The 24,687-nt window shown below is 45.4% G+C and overlaps 1 protein-coding gene across 4 annotated transcripts in view; it reads right to left on the reverse strand.

The window, feature by feature from the left end:
• Positions 1–840: 840 nt before the first annotated feature.
• TRMT44 (tRNA methyltransferase 44 homolog) overlaps positions 841–24,687 on the reverse strand; it is a 41,641-nt gene continuing 17,794 nt past the window's right edge. The window contains exons 5-12 of one of the 4 annotated variants that reach the window (XR_008308764.1): positions 22,056–22,163; positions 15,472–15,543; positions 13,359–13,459; positions 5,651–5,834; positions 5,028–5,406; positions 4,764–4,909; positions 3,255–3,371; positions 1,341–1,360 (exon numbers count right to left, since the gene is read on the reverse strand). Coding sequence is in view for 1 of the 4 variants with exons in the window: in XM_053256981.1 (XP_053112956.1) it covers positions 1,059–1,360; positions 3,255–3,371; positions 5,028–5,406; positions 5,651–5,834; positions 13,359–13,459; positions 15,472–15,543; positions 22,056–22,163 (1,263 nt within the window). In the remaining 3 variants the exon portion in view is untranslated. Of the gene's footprint in view, positions 1,361–3,254; positions 3,372–4,263; positions 4,444–4,763; positions 4,910–5,027; positions 5,407–5,650; positions 5,835–13,358; positions 13,460–15,471; positions 15,544–22,055; positions 22,164–24,687 lie in introns of those variants that run through there. The other 3 variants (XM_053256981.1, XR_008308763.1, XR_008308765.1) reach the window with 3 other exon arrangements.

The following is a 24,687-nucleotide window of genomic DNA, read 5'->3' on the forward strand; positions in this document are numbered from 1 at the left end:
TCTGCATGAGCTTCAGTTTAGCATTATTGGTATAATTAGTCCTGTTAGTTTTATTAGTTACTAGCTGATCCAGTGCAGAGCATCTGTGCCCCTAGTTCTCCCTGGCTCTTCATTCCCCCCTCCCTTCAGCCCTAGTCCATTCTCCTTCCCCCCCTCCCTTCAACCCCAGTCTGTTCTCTTCCCACCTCTCCCTTCAGCCCCAGTCCGTTCTCCACCAGCCCAGCTGGTGCTTTCCTTTTCCTCCGCCCCACCACCACGGGCTTCCTTCGCCAGCTGGCACTTTTTTCCCCCTCCACCCCACTGGCGGGGGTTTCCCTCACTGGCCAGTGCTTTCCTTTCCCTCTCCACCTTCTGGCAGCAGTTTTCTTTCCAGGCCTGGCTGGTGCTTTCCTTTTCCACCCACCGGGCTTCCGGTGCTTTGCTTCCCCACCACTTTTTTTGATTGCCCACCAGCCGACAGGCCTCTACTGCCATTTTCTTCCTTCCCACCTGTGGCTATGAGGCAGTTCTCTGAACTCTCACAAGAACTGCCACACATGCGATTAGCCATGGGTATGCCTTCGAGAATTAAATATATACTGTTGCTTATTAATCAAGATTTCCTTTCGATATCCCTAAAGCCGTAAATGAACTTGATTATATCTGACTTCAACCCTCTGTCAGTGATTTCCAAGACCGAAGCTTTGCACAAATTGCCAACACGCCAGTGCAGTCTCATTAACAAAGTTTATCTATGAAGTTATATCTTTGAAGGGTTAAATGTTAGAGCTGTTTTGGAACATGGGAGAGAGAGAGAGAGAGAGAGAGAGTATAAAATAAAGAAAACCTGTGAACTCCAAGTTAGTTTGAGAACAAGCAGTAAATCATATCTGCATTTTAATATCGAAATGAACTGCTTCTGAAGGAAGAGAAGTCAACCAACCATGGGAATTTCAAGAACTAACATCAATATCTTCACTATCATACACAAAACACAAATAGGATGCAACCACAGAAAAGATCACGGAAAAGTGAGAATACAAAAAAAAAAAAAAGTAGGTGCTGTAACGTGAGCAAGATTAATCTTCTTCATAACCATCCTTGAAATTAATCAGAAATCCATCTAAGCAGTTAACTCCTTTTTGCCAGGCATGATTTTTCTTGCGCACAGTCTGAGATGGCTGCAGCTCCTCAGTCCCATGAGCAAAAGGGCAGGATACTGAAGACAGGGGACAGCCCTGAGGATGATGAATGTGAAACCAACATAGGCGAGTTTTAAGCACTTTAGGAGAAAGTCTGTGTTTAATGTGTTTGCCAGACTTATTTTTCCTTGATGGCTTCCCTTCTCTCCAGTCACAAATATGAACTCTCCCATTTAGAACTGAGATTAAAAACACAACATAAACATAAATATTAATAAAGTGTTTCAGGAATTAATGCCAACTTGATATCTATGTATGAAAACCACAAGAAATAGATAACTTGTGTGATTAAATGTGAACATTAATAAACTTTTCTATAGCCTTTCTATATTTGTAATTGACTTTAAAATCTTATTACATTTGTCTATACAGAGATATAAATAATACCTATAATCATATTAATGGGAATGCTGGCATTTTCATGAGCTAACAAAATTGTTACTTTGCTCTGCTAAAAATATGGGCAAGCAAATGCCACAAAATACATTTTCTATACATACTTTGCAATATCAGCACAAAGTCATTCTCTAAAGCACTTGAAGCTGAATCCCAATACTAGTTTTGGCTTAAGTACTTTCCTTGAACACTAAATATTGTCAACATCAATTTATATCAAGCGAAATATGCTCTTAAAATTCATATTCTGCATACACAGGAATCAAGCAATAACCTATTGCACAGGATATGTTCCTGTGGGCTAGTCATTCAGTTATTCCAAATTAAGAGCTGAAAAGATTGCTGCTGCTTTAAACAATCAGGGCTTAGAAAAACCCAGAATCCTGGAAGACCCTGCCTTTCTGATCAGAGAACAGAACTAAGCTGGCGACTCAAGAGTACTCTCTTGCCCTATCTGGGAAAGTGAATTATTGTTAAGACTTCATTGTATCCAGAAGCAAGACAGAAAAACGTAAGAACATAAGAACAGCCCTCCTAGATCAGGTCCATGGCATATCTAGTCCAGCATCCTATTTCCCATAGCGGCCCACCAGATGCCTCTGAGATGCCCACAGGCAAGAGGTGAGGGCATCAAAGGCGCTCTTACCCTGGACCTTGGGGCCCCAATCTGTGACCCCCAAGGTCCAGGTGGGCCTCCAAATGGCCTGGGGAACCTCCTGAAGCCACCCCACACCCACCCTGATGCTTCCCTGCCTCTGAAGCTGGAGGTGGCCTACACGTTCTTCGAATATGTTTGCTATGTCCCTCTAATTAATTTATGAGCTGCCTTAAAGAGTCATAAGGGAAAGTATTTTAAATGGATTAATAAATCCAATTTTTGTACCAACCTACAGCATTTTTAAATACACAATTCACCAAATTAGCAAAATTACACTCTGCTGTTAAGCATCAGTGCTGGAAAAGCCCTGTGCAGGCATGTGCACACACAAAATCTCCCACCACATATCTTGCAAGTCAGTTTATGCTTGTATAGACTATTTATTGCAGTCTGCTTGCATCTGTCAAGCCTCACATAACCGGTCACTTGTCCAAAGACGTCTTTTCCCCTCCTGCCATTCTCTGTGCCGCTTCTTAGCTCTAGTCTAAACTTCCATGAAATGCTTCAGTGGACTTTACTATTTTGTGCTTGTCTGACTTTGATGCATATTCAACAAAAACAAAAATGAATTTGTCTAACCCATTTTAGAGCAAGATTCCCAAGCTGAGTGCCAATACTCAGGCAGGATCCTGGTGGAGCACAGGCTCTCCAGTTTCTGCAGCACTTTGTCAATTTACTGTCCTTAATTCTTGCCATGATAAACAATCCTCTCCCACTGGGCTTGTAAGGAAACAATTCCTCTTTCATTTGTGCCTGCAACCACCTGTGGAGGCAGGTCACAGTTATTCCTGTTTTACAGATATGAAACCAAGAGAGTGAGCTTGCAACTTGATGCAGGATATCTAAGGAATCTCTTAACAAGTTGCAACTTCAACTTCATTCCCAGTTGAAAATCCACTTACGTTTGTTGGGGATGGGGGTTGGGAAGAGAGAAACAGCAATTAGATGTGATAAAATAATCTTTTGGGTACGTAAGCCAACATATATGGAACTAGCACTTGTATAGCCATTGCCCTTACCTTCAAACACTTGATGATTGTTTCTAAGCAAGGTCTGTAGGCCTCCATATTCATTCTTCAATCTTTTTAAAATATCATTATCTAAATGTTCTGCAATTTCACTCAAGGCAAGACTCCCTACAGAAAAACAATGTTTATCTATACTTAGGTTAAAAGCTATTAGTCGTAAGCAAGAGTTTCAGTGCTGACCTTCTGAAAGCAGTGAGCCATTAATTTGAGTGTCCCGAAGAACACACTTCTTGTGCAGCTTCAGGTAATAACATCTTGTATGCCTGTATTTCATTTGTCACAAAAGACAGCATCACAGCAAGTAATATCTTGTATGGTACAGATGAGATGGTACAGGTCAGGAGATACATATGCTCACTGAGCAAGTGCAATCCTATTTGACTGCTATATTTAACCAGCAAGTTTGGAAAGTTCATCTGTTCCTTTCTTGGCACAAAATTTGTGTTCTCAAAATAGGAGACAGATAATCTGAAAACAGAATTGTTGTCATTTGCATGCTGAAAATGGTCAGACTCAATCAGATCCAACCCAACAGAAAAATTATCATGAAGGACCAACATGACCTCCTCCAATTGCTGGGCTGAGTCGGATCAACAATCTGACAGTTTTATGACTAGGGGTGTGCACAGACCATTTGGCACAGTGCTCTCGATTGGGTTCGAATTCAGACCAAACTGCACCAAGGCGAACCGGTTTGGTTGAACTGATCAGCTGGACCAGTCAGATCGATGAACCAGCTCGAACCTGTTCAAAGTGGTTTGTGATCAAACCACTTCAAGGGCCCAGTTTGTGAATGAACCGGTTCTGCACATCCCTATTTCTGATATTCTAAATCCTTAAACTTTAAAATTCCACCCCTGTGAATGAGCTACCTCCGCAGCCAGCTGAGAAGCAGGTTGTCATTTGTTGTTTTTGGAACCTCTCTGGGGCTGCAGAGAACTGTGTGCTCAGAGACACTTGGGAAAATTTGACTTTATCTGAAGAAAAAAATGGTCCTCACCTAACTAAGCCTCTCCCAGACATGCACCCTCCTCCTCCTCCATACAAGGACTGCTTCCAAGCTGTTCCTCGCAAGCAAGCTAATGTAGCCCAATCAGATCTGCCTCTCTCAGTTCTACAAAATTCAGTTGGAGCTTCCTTTGGGGAATCTCCTCTGCTTCAAAGCAATAGCCTTTGTTACCTTAAAAAAAAAAAAAAAAAACAAAAACAAAACACCACTCATGTCCCTCTCGGGAACCAAATCTGCTTGAGTATACACAGACTTTTTTTTTTGCACAAAAACAGAAGCCAGAGAAAATAGTGCCTTGATTAGGTGTGTGTTTGTGCTAGGACTCCTCAGGGATAATCCCTTCAATTTGTTTCTTTCTAGAGTCGAATCCTAGGATGTGTGTGTCGAAGTGAGTATGTGGAGAATGTATTTTCTTCATTGCTGAACAGCTATAGCTTATATACCCCAACATATAAAGAATCCAGGTGTACTGGAAATATGAGCTCCAGTACCTCTCTTTTTAGAAAACACTGCCCCATCTCCTTGACCAGCACAGTGTGCAAATAACTTGTTCCTCTTCTTCAAAAATTCACTTTCCGATCTCATATTTCATACAAAGTCAAGGAATTAAAAGTTGACATCCAAAGCAATAGAATGCCTGTGGACAGATGTCAAGTTAGTGCTAAACTGTTGTGTTACTGAAAGCATGCTAAAGTGTGATTTTAATATATTACACATTTCTATTTTATATAGAAATATATTAAGCAAAGCCTTACCTCCTCGACTCCATGTGTTTGCATTTCCACATGAACTAACTTGTGTTTCACTTAACAACAGATTTGCTACTTTCAAAACCACTTGGTCTACAAGATCATGAGGGAGCGCAGTACAGTTCCTCACTTGTTCTTTTCCCCTTGGAAGAAAACCAGATATCAAGACTCTTTCCCCATTTGTCTTTTGAAGCACTTCTGTATCTGCTATCAGGCTGGTAGCACTGTTTGCAGCTGAGGGGCTGCCACTGTGATGCACTCCATCCATTATATCTGGTGCCATTATGTTGCAAGACCGGCGGCTATTGATATATTGCACTCGCTGTTTATCAAGTACAGTCTCCTGGGTTGTTTGAAATGTTCTGGATTTCCCAATTAAGCAAACCTAAAAGAACAATTTTTGCTTTTTAAAGGCTGAACACCAAGCGGAAGATTAATTGGCCCAAACAAAAAAGGATAAACCTACATCTCTCTATTGCAAGACCCACAGTTACAACTCTGCTTTCACTCTTAACTTTTTCTGACAATGCAAGATGCAACACATAGCCCTGGCTGCTGAAAACTCAACAGTAAAAGTACAATGAGAGAACATAGAATAGGAATTAAAAGACAACTTAACTGTCAGTTACCCTTTTTGTTGAAGGAATTCTAAGGCAATCTTCTTCCACATTAAAGCCACATACTAAACCAACTTCTGTAACAAAATCAAGATATTCTCTGTACTGGGTCTTTTTACTCTGCCTTCGGTTATACTTTCCATGGAAGTCAAAAAAGCAGCAAGGCAGTACAAGGTAGCGGCAAGAATAGGAAGACCTGCAACAGAGTGAGTGGTTAAAACATACATGCTCTACCAGTACAAGAGGCATTTACAAATACTTCTGTTGGCCTACAAACTTATACCTCCTGTATTTGGCACACAAATGACACAAAAAAGTAGGTTTTCACAAGATTTCAGACTGCTTCCATATTTTTTCCTTCAACTCTTACCTAGTTGCTTCTATGGAATGCAAAAGCTTAGAGGAGCTGGACTAAAACAAGTAGTTTAACAAGAATGACATTTTTAGTAAAACTGCACCGCTCTCTCCCCCACCCGCCCCCCGCAATTCAAGAGTAATAGTAATACTACTAAACTTTTGAATGGCTTTTTGCAGGAACCAGGAATCATCTGTTGAAGGTATAGAAAATTAAATGGGCTAAATGCCACACTGCCTTTTGGCAACCTGAGTATAGCTGATCCTGCTAATCCTCAAACAAGCATAAGAGAGCTTATATTTGCTGTCCTCTGAGCACGAGGGACATTGCTAGATAGTTAAAAGATCTGGGGTCCAGACCCGCAGGCCTGCCTATGGCCCATAACCTTATTTTGATAAGGAAGACTTTTCCATGATCTCTGGAAGAATCCAATATTCTCAAGTTTTCGAAGTTTTGGGAGGTTACTGTGCATTTCACCCCTCAATCTTCCTTTCTTTTTTGTTGTTGTCTTGCGGTGGCAGCTTTGCCAGCACACAATTCTTTGAAACAGATGGCGGGACGCGGGGGGATGCTAACAGTGCTTTTGGAGGGGTGGGAGGATATTAACCTTATCCTCCTGGGCTATCCCCACAGTCTCCTTAATTGAGCCTGGCAGCTGGGTTGCTGCTGGACATGAGGATCATGGCACCCATTGTGAGAGTCTAGCTGCTGGGCACGCTCAGAGAGAACTTGCCAATTTGATAACTTCCTACAAAGTGCCTGCTGTATCACCTTGGATAGAACAAGCTATAAACAGCAGCTCAATCTCCTAAGGAAATGGAAGCAGAAGCCACAGTTCACTCTATAACACTCCACTGTACCACTGACTCTGGGAGAATATAAGACCTCTCTTTCCCCCACTGCTAGGGATGTGCATGAACCAATCCGCAGGCCATGTTAGAGGCCTGCGAACTGGTTTACAAGTGGCCCCGTCTGGTGGTCCGATGCCGGGGGGGGGGAGTGTCGTCACTTTAAGGGCGGGGGGTTGTGCTTACTCTTCCCGCCGCTTTTCCCCCTCCAGCACTCCATTTTGTAGTGAAATTTTCGGGGCGGCAGCTTTCCTCCCTGGTGCCCCTGCCCCCCTGTTGACTGCAAAAAGCGGAAGTAACTTCCACATATGTGCCCGCCGCTGATGCGCGCCACGCAGTGTGTGTGATGCACACATGGCAGGCACATGCGCAGAAGTTACTTCCGCTTTTAGCAGTCAACAAAGGGGCAAGGGCGGCTGGGAGGAACGCTGCCACCCCGAAAATTTGCACTGAAAAATGGAGCACCGGAGGAGGAAAAGCGGCGGGAGGAGTAAGTACAGCCCCCCCGCCCTTAAAGCTACACCCCCCCACCGGCGTTGGACCGCACCTCCGTGGTCCGTGCACATCCCTACCCACTGCTGCTGGATAATGATGTGCACAGAACTGGCAGGGGTGCCTCAAAGGCGGGGTGGGGGGCATAACTTTAAGGGTGGGGGAGGGTGCCCTTACCCCTCCCACTGCATTTCCCCCACTGGCATTCCATTTTAAAGGTGTCCGTCGGGGCAGCAATGTACCTCCCTGCCACCTCCGTGTCCTTTTTGGCTGGAAGTAACAGGAAGTACCTGGCACGTGTGCACGCACACACGGGTGCTTCCTGTCACTTTCAGCCAAAGAGGACACAGGGCGGCCCAAGAGGACACACGGTTATGACTGTGTGCCAGCAGTGTGTCTCCCAGCTGCCCCACACAACGATGGCATGCACATGGCCTCCACACATGCATGGCATTTGCGTGGTCAGCCTCCATTTTAAAGGGGCTGTGTAAGCCCTTGTTTTTAAAGGGATGTGCCCGCAATTTGGACACCAAATTGCATTTCGACACATCCCTAGTTGTAAATAAAATGCTGCCAGACAAAATGGGCTAACTAGAAATGTGTACCTAGGATGTGACTGGTCCATAATCAATACTGTAGACACTTGGTCTTCCCTCTATGCATTTATATAGCCAAAAAATCCTACAGATTATGAGTTAAGTAATCTCCACAAGCTTTCCTGCAATTTGTTCATCAGGACACATTAAAATGTATAGACTCTACAAAGCAAATCCTGCTAGTTAAAGAGAACTCCAACACATTTACCTAATTTGGGCCCAAGAGAGATCAAAATGATTTGAATAGATCTACAAAGAGCTCAAATGTTTAAAGGAAATATCATGCACATAATGCAATACAGTGCAAAAGGCGCATAGCATGCAGAAAAGAAAAGCCGTTTGAGATTTTGCCCTGAACTCTGCATAGGAAAGCTGCCATATACTGAGTCAGACCACAGGTCCATCTAGCTCAGTATTGTCTTCACAGACTGGCAGAGGCTTCTCTAAGGTTGCAGGCAGGAATCTCTCTCAACCCTATCTTGGAGAAGCCAGGGAGGGAACTTGAAACCTTCTGCTCTTCCCAGAGCTGCACCATCCCGAGGGGAATATCTTACAGTGCTCACACTTCTAGTCTCCCATTCATATGCAACCAGGGTGGACCCTGCTTAGCTAAAGTGACATATCATGCTTGCTGCCACAAGACCCAACAGGGTTCCAAATGTGGTTGGTCTCTGTACCCTCATGTGTTTTCTGATGGGACAATGGGCTTCACATGATGGGCTATAATGTTTGGCATCTTCACTAAATCTATCTTTTATGGAGACAAGCAGATCTTGCCTATTTTGGGGGGAAAGCTCCATTCAAAAGTAAGATCCTCAGGACAATTTCGGGAACATCTTCATGTACCCCAGCAGTTAAAAAAAAAAAAAAAATCTGGCTAAAGCTGTTCAATGCAAGCAATTCTGTCTTATTTTAGCTAGAGTTTCAAAATAAACCAGGATCTGAATCTCACTCTCAGGTTCAGATCCTAGTTTAGTTCAGAACTCTGGTTAGAATAAGACAGAATTGCTTGGTTTGGACACAGAAAGCAATTCTGGCTTGTTCCTAACCAGAATCAAAAGTAGCAATAGCAATAGCAATAGCACTTACATTTATATACCGCTCTATAGCCAGAGCTCTCTAAGCGGTTTACAATGATTTAGCATATTGCCCCCAACATTCTGGGTACTCATTTTACCGACCTCGGAAGGATGGAAGGCTGAGTCAACCTTGAGCCCCTGGTCAGGATCGAACTTGTAACCTTCTGGTTACAGGGCGGCAGTTTTACCACTGCGCCACCAGGGGCTCAAAGTAGTGTTACAAACTAGCAGGCCCAGTCTACATCCTGTATTCTTCCACCTAATGAGGCATGAGTTGAGCAAATAGTGTTGGCTGTGGCAAGCCCAAGTTATGAACTGGTGCCTTATATATTTTAACTATGCTTTATTAATATTGCTTAACCTGTCTGTTTTTATATTTTACCTGAGCCTTAAAAGGCTATTAGCAGGATTGCTCAAACCAAAGGATTATGGGAATGGGGAATTAATCCTGTTGAACCAGTGACCTTGCTCACTTGCTACCTATAGCATACCTTTGTCTCTCTACACTGCTCACAGTGAGATTAAACAGGATGCCCTGTCTCCCAAGCTAAAAAGCTTCCTATGTATCCAAAACCATAGATTAGCAAGACTAATTTACACTTGAAAGTTCTAATTGCTACAACTTCCAAGGCGGCTCAGTGTTTGAATTAGAATAGAGTTATTGTCCCGCTTATCTTCTTCCCTCCTTTCTTCTCTTCTTCCCATCTCCTGCCTCATCTAAATGATTGGATTTTAGGCTCAAAGGCCAAACCAGCAATATGGACTTTATTGCTGAATCATCAAGGCCAAATATTTTGTATGACACTGTCCTTCAGAACATTTTGAACAACAGTGGGGTGCAAGGAGATAAGATCTGGGATGCCAAACTTCATAGAAACAAAGGCAACTTGACTGACAACTCCAGGAGGCCAGAACCCTGAAAATGGATGTGGGAGGGCATAGATAACACCCCAGAGAGGTGTTAGAAGACCCTGCCCCTAAAGAGTATCAAAGCAACACAATCATTTGGACCCCAGATAACATAGCTAGAGGACCGGATCCCGACTTCCATCGGTTCTCTCCAATACACGTTCATTTGCTCTCTAGCTTCACCTGCACCCCTATTGCATCGCTCTATAGCTTCTGATTGCTGAGAACACAGGAAAGACCAAAGCCTGGCCAGCTGATGGCTTTCTTGCACCAATTTTGGACAATATTCCTCACCCCATTCCAAATTTACCCCCTCACTTACACTTCCTCTTTCCCCCCATCCCACAGAATTCTATTCTATCAGTTCAGATAGTCTGCTGCCAAGCCTTTCTCTGTACTACTTTCTCAGTAAAATTCACAAAAGAAAACTTGGTTTGGTTCTGGTCTCTCTTACCGCAACCCCTGCTTACCCCTGCTAACTTGGCAAAGAGGCACCTTTTAACGTGGTGATTCTCTTTATTTAGCAGGGGGGGAGTAACTGGCCCTATCCACCCCAGCACAGTACCTCCAGTGACTGTTGCTGCTGTCTATCATGTTTCTTTTTAGATTGTGAGCCCTTTGGGGACAGGGATCCATCTTATTTATGTATTATTTCTCTATGTAAACCACCCTGAGCCATTTTTGGAAGGGCGGTATAGAAATCAAATCAAATCAAATCAAATCAATCAATAAATAAACCACTGGGGAATCCTGCTTACGTGATGAATTGTGTAAATCAGGCCAGCGGGGGGCAGATTCAGCCCGCATTGACTTTTTTATTGGCCCCAGGTAGGGATATTCTGCGGTATCATAGGAGCTAGAAACTGCCTTACAGCCCCCTCCTATGCATGTTTATTCAGAAATATGTCCCATGGTGTACTGAGTGAAGCGTACTCCTAAGTAAGCATGACTAGGATTGCAACCTGAAGGTGACAGTGATTTAGGGAGAGGAAAGAACATTTATTTGGCGCTGCCATGCACTCCATGTCCCCCACTGACTTGGCATGCCTATTTTCTGGCCAATATCCTTGGTTAAAAATTGTGAGTCCCTTAATGGGGGAGATCAACAAGGAGCTATAACTTCTTTAATATTGTTAACAATAATTTTAATGTAATGATTAATGTGCTGAAAATTGACTTTGGCCCCCACACACTACATCATGGGTGGTTCTGGCTCACCAGGGCATTTGAGTTGTGCACCCCTGGTGTAAATCAATAGACTGCTGCTCTGTGGGAATCTGGAGGAACGTGGGCCAGGCTGTTCAGCCTTCCTACTGGAAGCCGGCCTGGGGCCCCATTTGAGGTAGGACTTGGGATCAATTAAGTGGCCTCATGGGGCAGGTAATCAGTGGGGTCCTGTTTGGGGAGACAAAGGTCTCTGGGACCAAGGCCACCCACTGATTACCTGCCCCATGCTGCATTGCTCCATGAATCGAGTGAACGGTTTCCCAGGGATCCTAGCAGAAGCTGCTAGACAGGTAAAGATCTCTTGGCGCCACTCCCAGTACAGATAAAGGTCCCTATAGGTGGGAATGTTAAGTCTAAGTAGCCAAGAGTGAAGGCTAAACCTGGTATTATAGCCCCTGGACATAGTCTGACATCTCACTGAAAGTTGCTCTCTGGGTGATTTCACAGCCTGAGTGGTGACGGTATAGCCGCCATGAGGCGACTATAGCCATTTATGGTGCAGCCCCCTTGTTGAGGCCACAGCCTGATTGTAACAGCATCAGGAGAGCGCCCTGGCCCTATAGGCGGGAATGGCTTGTTCAGGCAGCTTGAGGAGAATCAGCCCACTGGGAGAGAGAGCCCTAAAGGCTTGCAGTGATGTGTCAGTGAGGACTTTGGCTCTAACTCAACAATAACAATACCTAACGCAGCGCCATAGCCACCGAGGAGACTCAACCTCACTGAGATAGCCCCAGCAATTCTCTTTAGGTCTCTGGCTACTGCCACAGAGGAGACTGAGCTTCACTGGGATGCACTTTAGGTCTCTGGCTATAGCTATTGGGAAGAGAATGTGCCTTGCCAGGAGAAGCGCCAGTGATGCATTTTAGGTCTCTGGCTGTGTCTCAACTGCCTAGGGATGCCCTCAAAGCAGCATCTCCAAATTAAGGTGGAAACTTGGAAGAACCCACTTGGCTCATAACTTTAGAAGCCTTCCCACTCTCATATATGGGCAGGGGAGAAGTGAGTATACATTTCTAAGGCTCAGGGATATCATGCAAAGTCTGGCACTCTGCCATGTCCAAACTTATCCAATAACTCTCTTTTAGCAAATAAATATCAAAGAGTTGGCAACTTTTATTTTGGCCTTATCTAAAACTCATGTTGCTTTTGTTAAGTACCATGTTGTAGACCAGGACTGCACAACTGCAGCCCTCCCGCTGTTCCCAATATCCTCAGTTGCAATGACCCATTGTCAGGGATTATGGGAGTTTAGTCCAACATCTGCAGGGAAGTGAAGTTGCAAAGCCTTGCTGTAGACTGCTACAATAATTTTGTTTGGCTCATTTTCTGTCAATCGTAATAATCTCTAAGATAAGGACTTTGTTACTGGTAATATTATTTTGTATACTATAATGGTCCACAGCTCATACAGAAATCAAAATTGAGTTGAGCCAATCTACCGCCTTGGGATAATTCTATGAAAGGTTGTATATAAATCTAACAATAACATAATATATCAGAACTACTGCTGCCCTCTGGTGCCCATATCTCACCCATTCAAAATGTCACATCAATTCCCCCTTCACTGTGCTCCATCCAAGGCCATTTTTATGGACACTTTCCCATTATACTTTGTGAGGAACAAAGAAGGACGACACACCAAACCACGTAAGAGAATTCTGTCACAAGGAGCAGCACAAGTCTTGCCCCAACCTCCCCCGAGCAAAAGCCCAGCCAAAACGCATCGGGACAGGACTAAAATCTACAGAGGCATTTGGGGTTTCCCCTGCTTTTTAACATAATATTATGTGAACATGGGGGGGGGGGGGGATAGCAGAAAATTTCCACTGACACTCTTAAGGCCCTTGGAGCAAATCCAGCTCTATCAGGTACATTTTTTAATGTTTCTTTCTATATTATGCCCCATGAACCAAAACTCCCCTTGGCTTCTCAGGCATTTAAGTCCTCCTCCCCTTCAAGCTGACTTGTTTTTACTGAAGCCTTATCACCATCACTCATCATTCTCACTGTCTTTGCTCCTGTCCAACTTTAAATGCATATGGGTTTTGTTCTATTTTTAATTTTATGTACCTTGACGGAAGGGTGCTTAATCTATTTTATAAATAAATGAATAATTCCACACTAGCTCTTCATTTACAAGTCAGGGTTATTTTCTTGTTTTCTAATTATTTCTAATTAGGGTTATTTTTTTGTTTTCTCAGAACTAAATAGTACCTGGCTGCAATTACAGGTATCCATGGTGTCAGCTCATCAGAATGATTTCCAATCAGCCAGTCAATGTCTGGATAGAGACTGTTGGGACTAACTGTATTTTCCTAAAAACAAGCAAGACAACTGTTTGCACATCAATGAATATGACGACGACAAATATGTACATACTGCTTTTCAACAAAAAGTTCCCAAAACGGTTTACATAGATATAAATAAATAAAATGGCTCTCTGTCCCCAAAGGGCTCACAATCTAAAAAAGCTAATATATCAAGCTAATATATTAAACAAAAACAGTTTTTTATTGCTGAAATCTATTATGGCCTTGCGATAAAATGGTGCAGGACTAATTGTATGCAAATTGGCTTAGAACACTTTGAATCCGTCAGTCATAAGAGACCGTTAGAGTGACAGAAGCTGGAAGTGAAGTTTAGTTAGTGTGGTGATTTGGGTCTGGGTAGCAACAGTCTCAAAGAGGAGGAGTTCTGAGACTCAAAAGGATAAGACAGTCTAAAAACAAAGAACTGGGTTGTTAGAATGGTCTGAAATAAAGACTGGGTTGTGAAGTACAGTTCTGGGAAGGAACTGAACTCAAAGGTAAAAAGCTTTGTATATTGTGTGTAAAGTAACTAAGTGCAGTGAGAAGTTCAAATCATCAACTTCGTAAGCAAGCAGGATTTCAGCCCTGCTAATCAGTAGTGAAACAAACCTCAGATACCATCTTTAAATAAATATTATTCTTGTTTTGTTTTAAAGTACATCTGACTGAGTGATTTCTGTAACAAACCCACCTTGTCTGCAAAGCCATGTTATCATGGTAAAAAACACAGAGCTACAGAGGCTTCATTATATAATTGGTGACAGTGGAAATAGAAGTACTGTACAAGCCAAAGTAACACTCAAGTAAAAAAACAACTGAAAATAAAAACTTTACACACACCAAACGCTACAGGTCCATATTAGATTTACAATTTGATTGTTGTTCTGAAATAGTGTGAGTTAGTAATGTCACCAACTACAGTATTTAGACAATGACAGCTGCTTGCACAAGCAGGCAGGAACAAAAAGCACTGTCATTGCTAGAAGGTAGTCTCCTTTTATAAATAGTTTAGGATTCCCTGCATATGCCCTACAGTGAAATTAGCTCTAAGCAACTTCCACTTTACCAAGTCACACTGGCTTTAGTGTTTGTTTAACCTAATGCTGCTTGTGCATTTTGCTCAATTCCACATTTAAAAAAAAATTCAAATGCATGTCGACTATTAAAAAGTGACTTTAAGTACCTTGAAGGTCCCCCCGCCTTGAGAAAACTCTTTATATTCCAGTGCAAGCTTTGGTACTGAATTATTAAGACTCAGAATCTTTTGAGCACACTAGGTTGTAGTCCATGGAATTTTTCATACCATCCATTCCTATTTTAATCTGGATGTCTTCCTGATCACTTTGGCAAAGGGCCTGAGCTTTACTGCCACCTCAAAACCTGAGACAAAAAGGGCATTTAGTACAACTATCTTCTCTGTATCCATGATCCTGCATGTCAAGGCACAGGTCTCTGCAATATACTTTAGCTGCTTAGGTTTCTGGTTTTTGCCCTCTCCATTTATATTAAAGGTTATATGTTTCTTGAACCTTTTTCATCACAAAAAAAATATGAAAAATTAACAAGCACATCTCACTTTTGTGGAAACCCAAAAAGGGCAACTCAGGCTCACTCAGAAAGTTACTTTATCTCCCATTACAACTACCTCAATTGCTGTTAGCCAGTGTTGTTAGCCAGCTCTTTGCACAAAATATAATATAGTATATAAATATGATAAAGAAATAAATAGTGTGTAAATAAATGTAAATAAATATCTGCTGTTAAGAACAAAGCCAATTCAGGCAAGTGAAGGTAGCTTACAATGTTTTCTGGAAGTATTACCATTTTAACATCTTTTACACAAATAGATTTGCAAGACGCAGTACACCAGTTTCCTTTGGTTTTATAGGAAATTTACTTGATTTACTTTTTATGAAGCATTTAAAACATTGTTTCAGGGAGCGTGCATGCAAGAAACAAATCTGTGCAAGAAGCAGTTGATAGAGATGCCATGGAAAAGAAACAGGTTTTAGCAATACCTCCAAGCATGTCTGTGAACCATACATGTCCCATATTTTTCTTCTTCTAATATCAATCCCTTTGCCTGGATGCTGAAAGAAAAAATAAAATAAATAAATAAATAAATAAATTACTAGATAAGTGATAATCTCATAATCCCTTACATTTCAGATACATCTCTTGCCAAAATAATGCAAAAATGGACACAATTTCACCATACTCCCTGAAATACAGCCATCTCTATGTATACATGGAGCACAATCCTGAAGGTGGGAAGTGGTGGCAGGGCTTGTAAATCATGTCACTAAGATAGGTAAAATCTGTATCCCTTATCCCAGTATACAGGGTGGTTATGAGAGTATTCAAAAGCACTTTTATTAATTTTATTTATTTAACATATTTTTATACTGCCCAAAACTCACGTCTGTGTGTGTGCATAGATTGGAGCATTGGTGTTCACTTACCGTGAAGGCTCCTTCTGGTTGATGTTGCCAGGGACACCTCTGGGTTATCCTTTCTCACTAGCTCCAAGGCAGGACAGATTCAATTGGTCATAGAAGTTTCGGCCACGCCTCCTTGGTGCTAGGAGGATAACCCCTCCCAGTTCTTGCTTTCCGAGAAAAGGTACTGGTACACACCAAAAAGACGGACTGGACAATCAAGAAATATGTGAAAGAAACAAACTGGAGCCACACACAGGGTTTGGGCTGAGGGGAAAAACTGATCGGTACACTCTGCGAACCCCGAAGGGAGGCCTGAGAAGAGACTCCCCACGGGAGGAGGCCAGGAGCGCCAAACTGGGTGGGTCGAGGTGTCCCTGGCAACATCAACCAGAAGGAGCCTTCACGGTAAGTGAACACCAATGCTCCATTCTCGGTTGAACTGTTGCCAGGGACACCTCTGGGACATACCACAGCTTGTCCAACGCAGAGGGAGGGTGCGCTCCGGCCTACTCCCGAGGGAGGACCCGCTGAAGCACTCTTCTTCCGAAGGACACCTGAATATCGGCGTGGGACTCGATCTTATAGTGTTTGGTAAACGTAGAGGGATTAGCCCAAGTGGCGGCTCTGCAAATGTCCTGGACTGGGGCATTAGTTGAAAAAGCAGCTGAGGTGGCCGCCGCCCTGGTGGAGTGTGCCGAGATGCCTGAAGGCTGAGGTAAGCGTTGAGTCTCATACGCCAGCAAGATGCACGCCCGTATCCATCGTGCAATAGTAGGTGCTGATACAGGCGAGCCCATTGATCTCGGATGGAAGGAGACGAACATTTGGTCCGTATTTCTGAACGAGGTGGTGTGGGCGATATATTTTTTGAGGCAACGCCGGACATCCAGGTTGTGCCAAAGCTTTTCCCGCTTGTGAACCGGACCTGGGCAGAAGGACGGGAGGAAAACATCTTGAGACTGATGGAAAACCGAGGCCACTTTAGGCCTAAAAAAGGGGTCTGGGATTAACCTTACTGCATCTTTGGAGAAGATACAGAACGATCGATGGACGGACAAGGCTCTCAGTTCAAAAATTCGCCGTGCTGACGTTATTGCCACCAAGAAAGCGAGCTTAAAAGATAGCAGCCGCAGGGGAACGCTTGCAAGGGGCTCAAATGGAGGCTTCTGAAGGGCTTTTAGGACGACATGCAGGTCCCACGACGGGAAGCGGTGCACCGTCGGAGGAGATAGTAGAGTTGCACACCTAAGGAAACGCCTCAGGTGTGGGTAAGCTTACCAGGAACTGGGGCAGTGTCCCGAAAGCAGTCCGACCAGTGACGCAGCCTGTCTCTTTAAGGTGTTGGGGCGGAGGCCTTTGTCTAGCCCATCCTGAAGGAATAGCAGAAGGTGGCGGAGAGTAGCACTGCCCCTGGGAATGGAGTGGCGAGACGACCACCTCAGGAAGGCCCTCCAGGTGCACTGATAGATGCGGTTAGTGGAGGACCTGCAGGATGCCAGCATAGTAGAGATGACTTTTGTGGAGTAACCGAATTGCCTTAAGGCTCGCCGCTCAGTCTCCATGCGGCAAGCCTTAACCACCCGGGATCCTGGTGAGGGACTGGCCCCTGAGAGAGGAGGTCGGGACGGACCGGGAGTTCCCAGGGAGGTTGAGTGGATAGGTGAAGCAGTTCCGCGAACCAGGGGCGGTGAGTCCAAAAGGGGGCGATTAGAATGACTTGGGCCTGCACAAGGCGAATTCTCCTCAGGACCCTGGAGATCAGGGGGGTCGGAGGGTAAGCGTATAGAAGGCCCGGGGGCCAGTCCGCTGACAGAGTGTCCGTTGCCATTGCTCCCTGGCAGGGGAACCTGGTCATGAAGAGAGGCAGTTGAGCATTCAGCGGGGAGGCAAACAGGTCGACTGTCGGGGACCCCATTCTGTCTACTACCTGCCGGAACACGGCCGGGTGGAGCGACCATTCTCCTGGTTGTACATCCTCCCTGCTCAGCCAATCCGCTAGAACGTTCAGGTCTCCCCGTACGTGGTGAGCTGTGATGGACTCTAGCTCCTTCTCCGCCCAGGAGAGGAGGAGGATCGCTTCTTGGTGGAGGGAGTGGGATCGGGTGCCCCCTTGCCGGTTTACATGCGCCTTCGCCGAGGTGTTGTCGGTCTTCACCAGTACGTGGCGCTTCAGAATCGTGGAGTGAAAGGAGAGTAGGGCCAACCTGATGGCACGAAGCTCCATCCAGCTGATGCTGTGGAGTTTTTCTGTGGCTGACCAAATGCCTTGAGCCGTCAAGCCGAGGCAATGAGCGCCCCAACCCCTGTCGCTGGCGTCCATGGTGACAATGATTTTGGGAGGGTCCAGGAACCCCTTCCCCAGGAGTAGATGATCCGGTGAAAGCCACCAATGGAGGGCTGTCCGGACCGATGGCGGCAACTTCACCTTTACTTTGCGCCTCCGAGCGATGGCCTGCTGGTGGGGAATGAGGAACCACTGGAGCGGGCGGAAGTGAAGTCTGGCCCATGCGACTACCTCTATGGTAGCGACCATTAGGCCCAGGAGTCTCGCCAGAGAGAGCAGCCAAGGGGATGGAGACTGTAAGGCATTCCACACCTCTGTAGTCAGGGTTACAAATCGCTCTTGCGGGAGAAAGAGACGATCCTGTTCTGTGTCGATGAGTACCCCCAGGTGGAGGAGTCGGCAAGACGGGGATAGCTGGCTTTTTTCTCGATTGATGATGAAGCCGTGCTGTTCTAACTCTGCGAGGGTCAACGAGATGTGTTGTTGTGCCTCTAGATGGGATCGCGAGTGAAGGAACAAGTCGTCGAGGTACGCCATGAGCCGAACTCCTCGAAGCCTCAGCAGGGCCACCAGCGGGGCCAGGACCTTGGTGAAGACTCTGGGCGCCGATGAGAGGCCGAAGGGAAGAGCCATGTATTGGTAATGTAGGCCTGCATATTTGAATCGCAGAAATCTCCTGCTCTCCTGGTGAATAGGGATGTGCAGGTATGCCTCTTTGAGGTCCACAGAGGCGAGAAGATCTTGGTGATGTAGGGCCTCCGAGATGGAATGTAGAGAGTCCATGCAGAAGCGTTCTCGCCGGACCCACTTGTGGACATAATTGAGGCCCAAAACTGCGCATCGGGAGCCGTCCCTTTTGGGGACGGTGAACAAGATAGAATAGATGCCTCTCCCCTCCTGAGAGGATGAGACTGGTTCTATGGCTCCGATGTTGAGGAGATGAGAGATTGCCTGAGCCATCTCGGAGTGCTTGATAGCCGACCGGGGCCGAGGGGTCGGAAGGAAACGAGGGGGGGGGAGGGGCGACCATTTCTATCTTGTAGCCCACTCGGATGACCTGGAGAACCCAGTTGTCTCCTAGAGGACTCCCAGGCGGGGAGGAAGCGGCCGAGGCGGCCCCCCAGGGAGCCCTGGGGCGTGTCATTGGGCTGGCTTTTGCTTGGATGTAGAGGGTTGGGGTTTGTAAGATTGCCTACCCCAGTAAGGGGTGCGTTGGCGACCCCAGGAGCCGCGCTGTTGTTTGAAATCTCTATCTCTGCCCCTAAAGGGGCGGTAGCCCCAAAAAGGCTGCCACTGGGAAGAGGGCCTTTTGAACGTGCGGTCTGGTTTGCGTGCCGTTGAAGGCATGGTTTTGTGTTTGTCATGGGATTCAACTAGGATGTCCTTAAGGGCAGCCTCCCCAAAGAGCTTGGTTGCGTCGTATGGAACCGCAGTTAGGTTGCTCTTTGAGGTGTTGTCAACCTCCCAATTCTTTAGCCACAGGTGACGGCGCCCCAGCATTGCAGCGGCGGCAACTCTAGAGGAAAATCTTACAGAGTCCAGGTTGGCATCGGCTATGAAAGCCTGAGCCTTCTGGACCTTCACCAACTGTTGCCTAAGCTTGACTGGGTCAGATGGGGTATCGTGAAGGAGGTCATCTATCCATAAAAGAGAAGCTCTTGCAGCCATAGATGCTGCGGTGGCCGCTCTGGTAGATAGGGAGGAGTTGTCATGTGTCCTTTTAAAAGCAATCTCAGCCTTTTTATCAGCTGGATCTTTTAGGGTCACCTCACCATCCCGGGGCACCAATGAATTGGAGACCAGCTGGGCGATGGGAGCATCTGCACAAGGCGTCCTAAGGAGGTCAGATGGAGCCTGCTGGTAAGAATAAAAACGGTTAGTTATAGACATGGGTTTCCTATTGGCTGCAGGGAGGAGCCACTCCTGCTGGATCACTTCCGTGAATAAATCCGGAAGGGGTAGGAGGATGTCCTTAGGTTTAGCCTTGGGAAAAACCACCTCTCCTTTATCAGAGGCGGAGGCATCAGCGGGGGTACTCTGATAAAGACCTATGGTTTTCAGAATACGTGTCATTAATGGGTTAAAATCCTCCGCCACAAACAGTCTCTGAGAAACCGAGACTGCCTCATTGTCCTCTCCGCCAGACCATTCCCCTTCCTCCCTGTCTATGGGTTCGGTATCTTGTGGAAGCCCCCCCGGGTTAGAGGGGTCAATCTCCACATCAGAATCCGAGACCACTGGCCGTGAAGGGTTAACTGGCCTGGGATTGCCTGGAGTGGGGTCCCCCGACTCGTGCTCTGAAATCTCCGAAGAGTGATGGGGGGGGGCACGTTTCTCTGGCCTGAGAGCCTTCTTAGGTCTTAGGTGCTTTCTCTTTTCCCTAGCCTTTTTAGGAGGTGGGCTCTGTTCAGGAAGAAGAAGTGCTCTCCGAGGATGAGGAGGCTCTCTTCCGCTTCCTTGATTTTTTCTTTCCCTTTTTTGCGGGTTTCAGTTGTGAGACAGTATTTATGATGGCATTTTGGAACCAGGCTTGCCATTCTGGTGGAAAAGATTGGGGAATAGCCATCTGGATTACAGAGGCTGCAGTAACAGGAGCAGCCGATGACGTAGTGGGGCCCACATGTACGGGAGCAGAGTCTGAGGGCTCTCCCAAAGTCGCACCAACAGAGGGCTCCAAACACAGTACCTCTAAGGAAAGCTGCCCAGGGGTATCCAAAAAGGCCGCCGCTCCATCTCTTCGCGCCATTCCCGCCTTTTCTAAGGCCCTTTCCTGCTCTTGTCGCAGTCCGATCTCCCGAATCTCCGAGGAGGTGGGAGGCGGGTTGGAATAGGGGACTCTACGACAACGGAGTAGTGATGCGTCCGCTTGTGCCTGGGTAGCCTGCCTAGCCACTGCAGCACGTGTCTCGCGGCCCGGGGGTGGGAGATCAGTGGGAGGGCGAGAGGCAATCGGCGCGGGCGGCTCTGAGGCGGCCGTCGCCGTCGCTGGTAGCATAGCTGTTGTCGGAGCATTAGAAGCTGCTGCTGCACTATTCAGCTGTGGAGATGAGCGGTCTGGAGAGGGGAGCGCTGACTCCGGAGCTACCAGCAGGGCACCCGAGGACTGGGGCGTTGGCGGGCAGTCGGACTCCCGGGCGGGCGATAAGGCAGCCACAGGGAGAGTTAATCCGAGAGGCTTTGAGAGACCAGGTCCAAAAAGCCGCTGGCGGGACCCCCGTGGGACCAAAACTATCCTTCCCCTACGCTCAGACTCCATGCAAGGGAGGGCGGGGGAGGAAAGGGGGGGCGAACAAACAAACAGATTCTTTTTTTTTTTTTTGCTAAGGTGGACACGAAGGGAAAATATGGCAGAGAGAGAAACACACACGGGTAATAACTCACGAGTAAGACCAACACTGGAGGAAGAGAAAGAAGCTGGAGGAGAAAAAACACGGCTGCCTGGAGCTGAGCAAGGACAGAAAGAACTGGGAGGGGTTATCCTCCTAGCACCAAGGAGGCGTGGCTGAAACTTCTATGACCAATTGAATCTGTCCTGCCTTGGAGCTAGTGAGAAAGGAATACCCAGAGGTGTCCCTGGCAACAGTTCAACCAAGAAGGGTGGGTGTGTGTGTGCATAGATGTTTTGCATTCAAGCAATATTTGCTCCTCCACAGAAGCAAAAGCGAGCCAACAACATGTGAGAGCAAGTAAAGGTACATATATAAAAGGTACTATGGAGGGGAGAGAAAGTAACCTGACCCTGAGAGAACCCGTTTCTTTGGCAGAACAGCCCCCTAGGACAGTCCTGCCTCCAGTTTAATTAAACCACCAGTTTAATTTATTGCACAGAACTTAATAGAAGTTGCTAAAAATAAGGGCTATCCAGGCTGCTATTTACCCCTTCATTGCTTAATACATGAACCAGGAGGCCATTTCCACAACCAAGATCCACAAAAGACTGTTTCCTGGAGAATCCTCTCTCAGTTCTTTCATCCTCCCAGAGAATCTAAACAAAACAAAATCCAAGTTTCAGAAACTGTGAATGACAAACAGCATTAGCTAACATGGAGAGTAATCAGGCTTCAATACGGATTCACAGAAATCAAGGATTATTTATGATGGAACCATGTGGATGGATATGTGACTACATCCCACTTTATTTTTACAAGATGATAACATTTCTTGAGATCTTATGAAATTTAACAAAATCATTTAAATGTTTCTAAATACTCTCCTGGTATTAAGAATTGTTTAAAATGTTTGTTCCTTTTGTGTCATAAGCAACTTTTATTTAGAAAAAATATTTCACTCTAACTAGAAACAGTAAAATATTTACTCAAGTATATTGCGCACATGATCCAAATTCCTAACATACTTACTACCAAGTTTAAATGAAAATAACGTTATGAACTTGTGCATCAGTATTTCAACCTAATTTTGTTATATAAGAGTTGCAGTCAGAACTAGTACTCTAATGCCACTGCCTCTCAGGCTTTTGCTATATCTACACTTTCATTTTTATCATTCCAGGCATACAGTCCTCAGTTCAGTCAAATCTCCCATCAAAACATTTAAAGGTAGGCAAACTGGAGTATTATAGTAACAAAAGAGTTGGCGTCTGCTGTTTGGGAATAATAGATTTGTCAGTCGTGGTACAAACTTTGAGTAAATTTGTGAAGATTTTGTAATCAAATCAGAGATTCTGCAGATAACCTTTTATTCATTATCACTAGGAGTGTGCACGAACCAATTCGATGGTCTATCACAGACCGCTGAACCGGTTCAAAAGACCGGCATTCGAGCTGGTTCAGAGATGGGGAGGGGGTTGCTTTAAGGTGCGGGGAGGGTGTCCTTACCTCCCCCACTGCGTTTCCCCTGCCGGCGCTGCTGTCAAAATCGCAGGCGCAGGGTGAATGCATACCCTCTTGCCACCCCAGTCAGCATAATAGTGGCTGGCGCACTCTTCTACTGGCCCCATCCCGGTGGCTGTGATTCATACCTGATTAGAACACCTATATTCGCTTCTGGACACAACTCAAGGTGCTATTAGTTTTTTTAAAAAAAAAACAACCAAAAAACTTTAAAACTTCAAATGGCTCGGACCAGCACATCTTAGGAGGACACTCCCATTCTGAGCTTGCATTCCTGTTCTGAGCTCGTGACAGAATGCTAAATCCCCGGAACGTTCCATTGGAACAACCGGTTGAGCTGGGTGTCTCGACTCTGAATGTTCCAAGCGCCAATCTGGATTCAAAATTGTGCTCTTCTGGCCTCTGCACACATGTGGCAGCTATTTGCATAGTGGTGCTGACCATGCAAATGGCTGCCATGTGTGCGTAGAGACCAGAAGAGTGCCATTTGGGATTCCAAAATGGCGCTCGGAACATCCCGACTCGAAATGGCCTGTTTTGAGTCAGAACGTTCTGCACATCCCCAGTATGAACTTTGAGATCAAACAGTTATACTCTGCTCCAGATTCCAATAAGGGTGTACAGCAGAGCATTTTCAGAAGCGGCACCATTAAATGTACAATATGCTCTCTAAGGCAGACAGCCAAAGTTCATCCCTTCCTATTGTGTAATGGGGAGAAAGTGGATAGAGAGCTTTTTCTCCCTCTTCCCTAACAGTTGAACATTGGTGCATCCAACGAGACTGACTGATAGGTAATTTAAGACTGACAACAGGAAGCACTTCTTCACACTTGCATAAGTTAAGGAATTCACTACCAAAAGAAGTGGTAATGGCCACTAGTACAGATGGCTCTAAAAAGGAATAGACAAATTCATGGAGGACAAGCCTATCAATGGCTACTAGTCATGATGCTAGACACTACCTCCAGATTCAGAGGCAGCATGCCTCTGATTTATTTATTTATTTATTTTTATATTTATATCCCGCTCTTCCTCCAAGGAGCCCAGAGTGGTGTACTACATACTTCTCTTTCACAACAACCCTGTGAAGTAGGTTAGGCTGAGAGAGAAGTGACTGGCCCAGAGTCACCCAGTTAGTTTCATGGCTGAATGGGGATTTGAACTCGGGTCTCCCCGGTCCTAGTCCAGCACTCTAACCACTACACCATGCTGGCTCTCCAATTCCAGCTGAAGAGGAAAAACAATGAAAGGAGTGTGTCTGAATATTCCACTTTTGGGCTTCCCAGAGACCATCTGGTAGACTGTTGAGGAAAACAGGATGCTGGGACAGATGAGCTTTTTATATGATCTAACACAAATGCTCTGTTTTAGGAAGAATGTAAAATTGTTATTCAAATGCTTCCTCTTCCCACTTTGGTTCATATATTATTGTTTTATTTCCTCATGTGCATATAAGATTTTTTTTCTTTTTTTAAATTAATGAAGTATAATCAGTGCTGAGCTTCCTTCCCAGATGGAAAACATAATATAAACATAAGTAAGCATTTTACAACTCAAAAGCCAACATCAGCTGTTTATGCATCACTTCTTGGAACTAAAGACATCAATTTGCTAAGACTGTTAAGATGTCACAGACATGGTGCCCCAAATATAGTCTGT

The sequence above is a fragment of the Hemicordylus capensis genome, chromosome 5 (genome assembly GCF_027244095.1).
Source record: "Hemicordylus capensis ecotype Gifberg chromosome 5, rHemCap1.1.pri, whole genome shotgun sequence".
NCBI classification, from domain to species: domain Eukaryota; kingdom Metazoa; phylum Chordata; class Lepidosauria; order Squamata; family Cordylidae; genus Hemicordylus; species Hemicordylus capensis.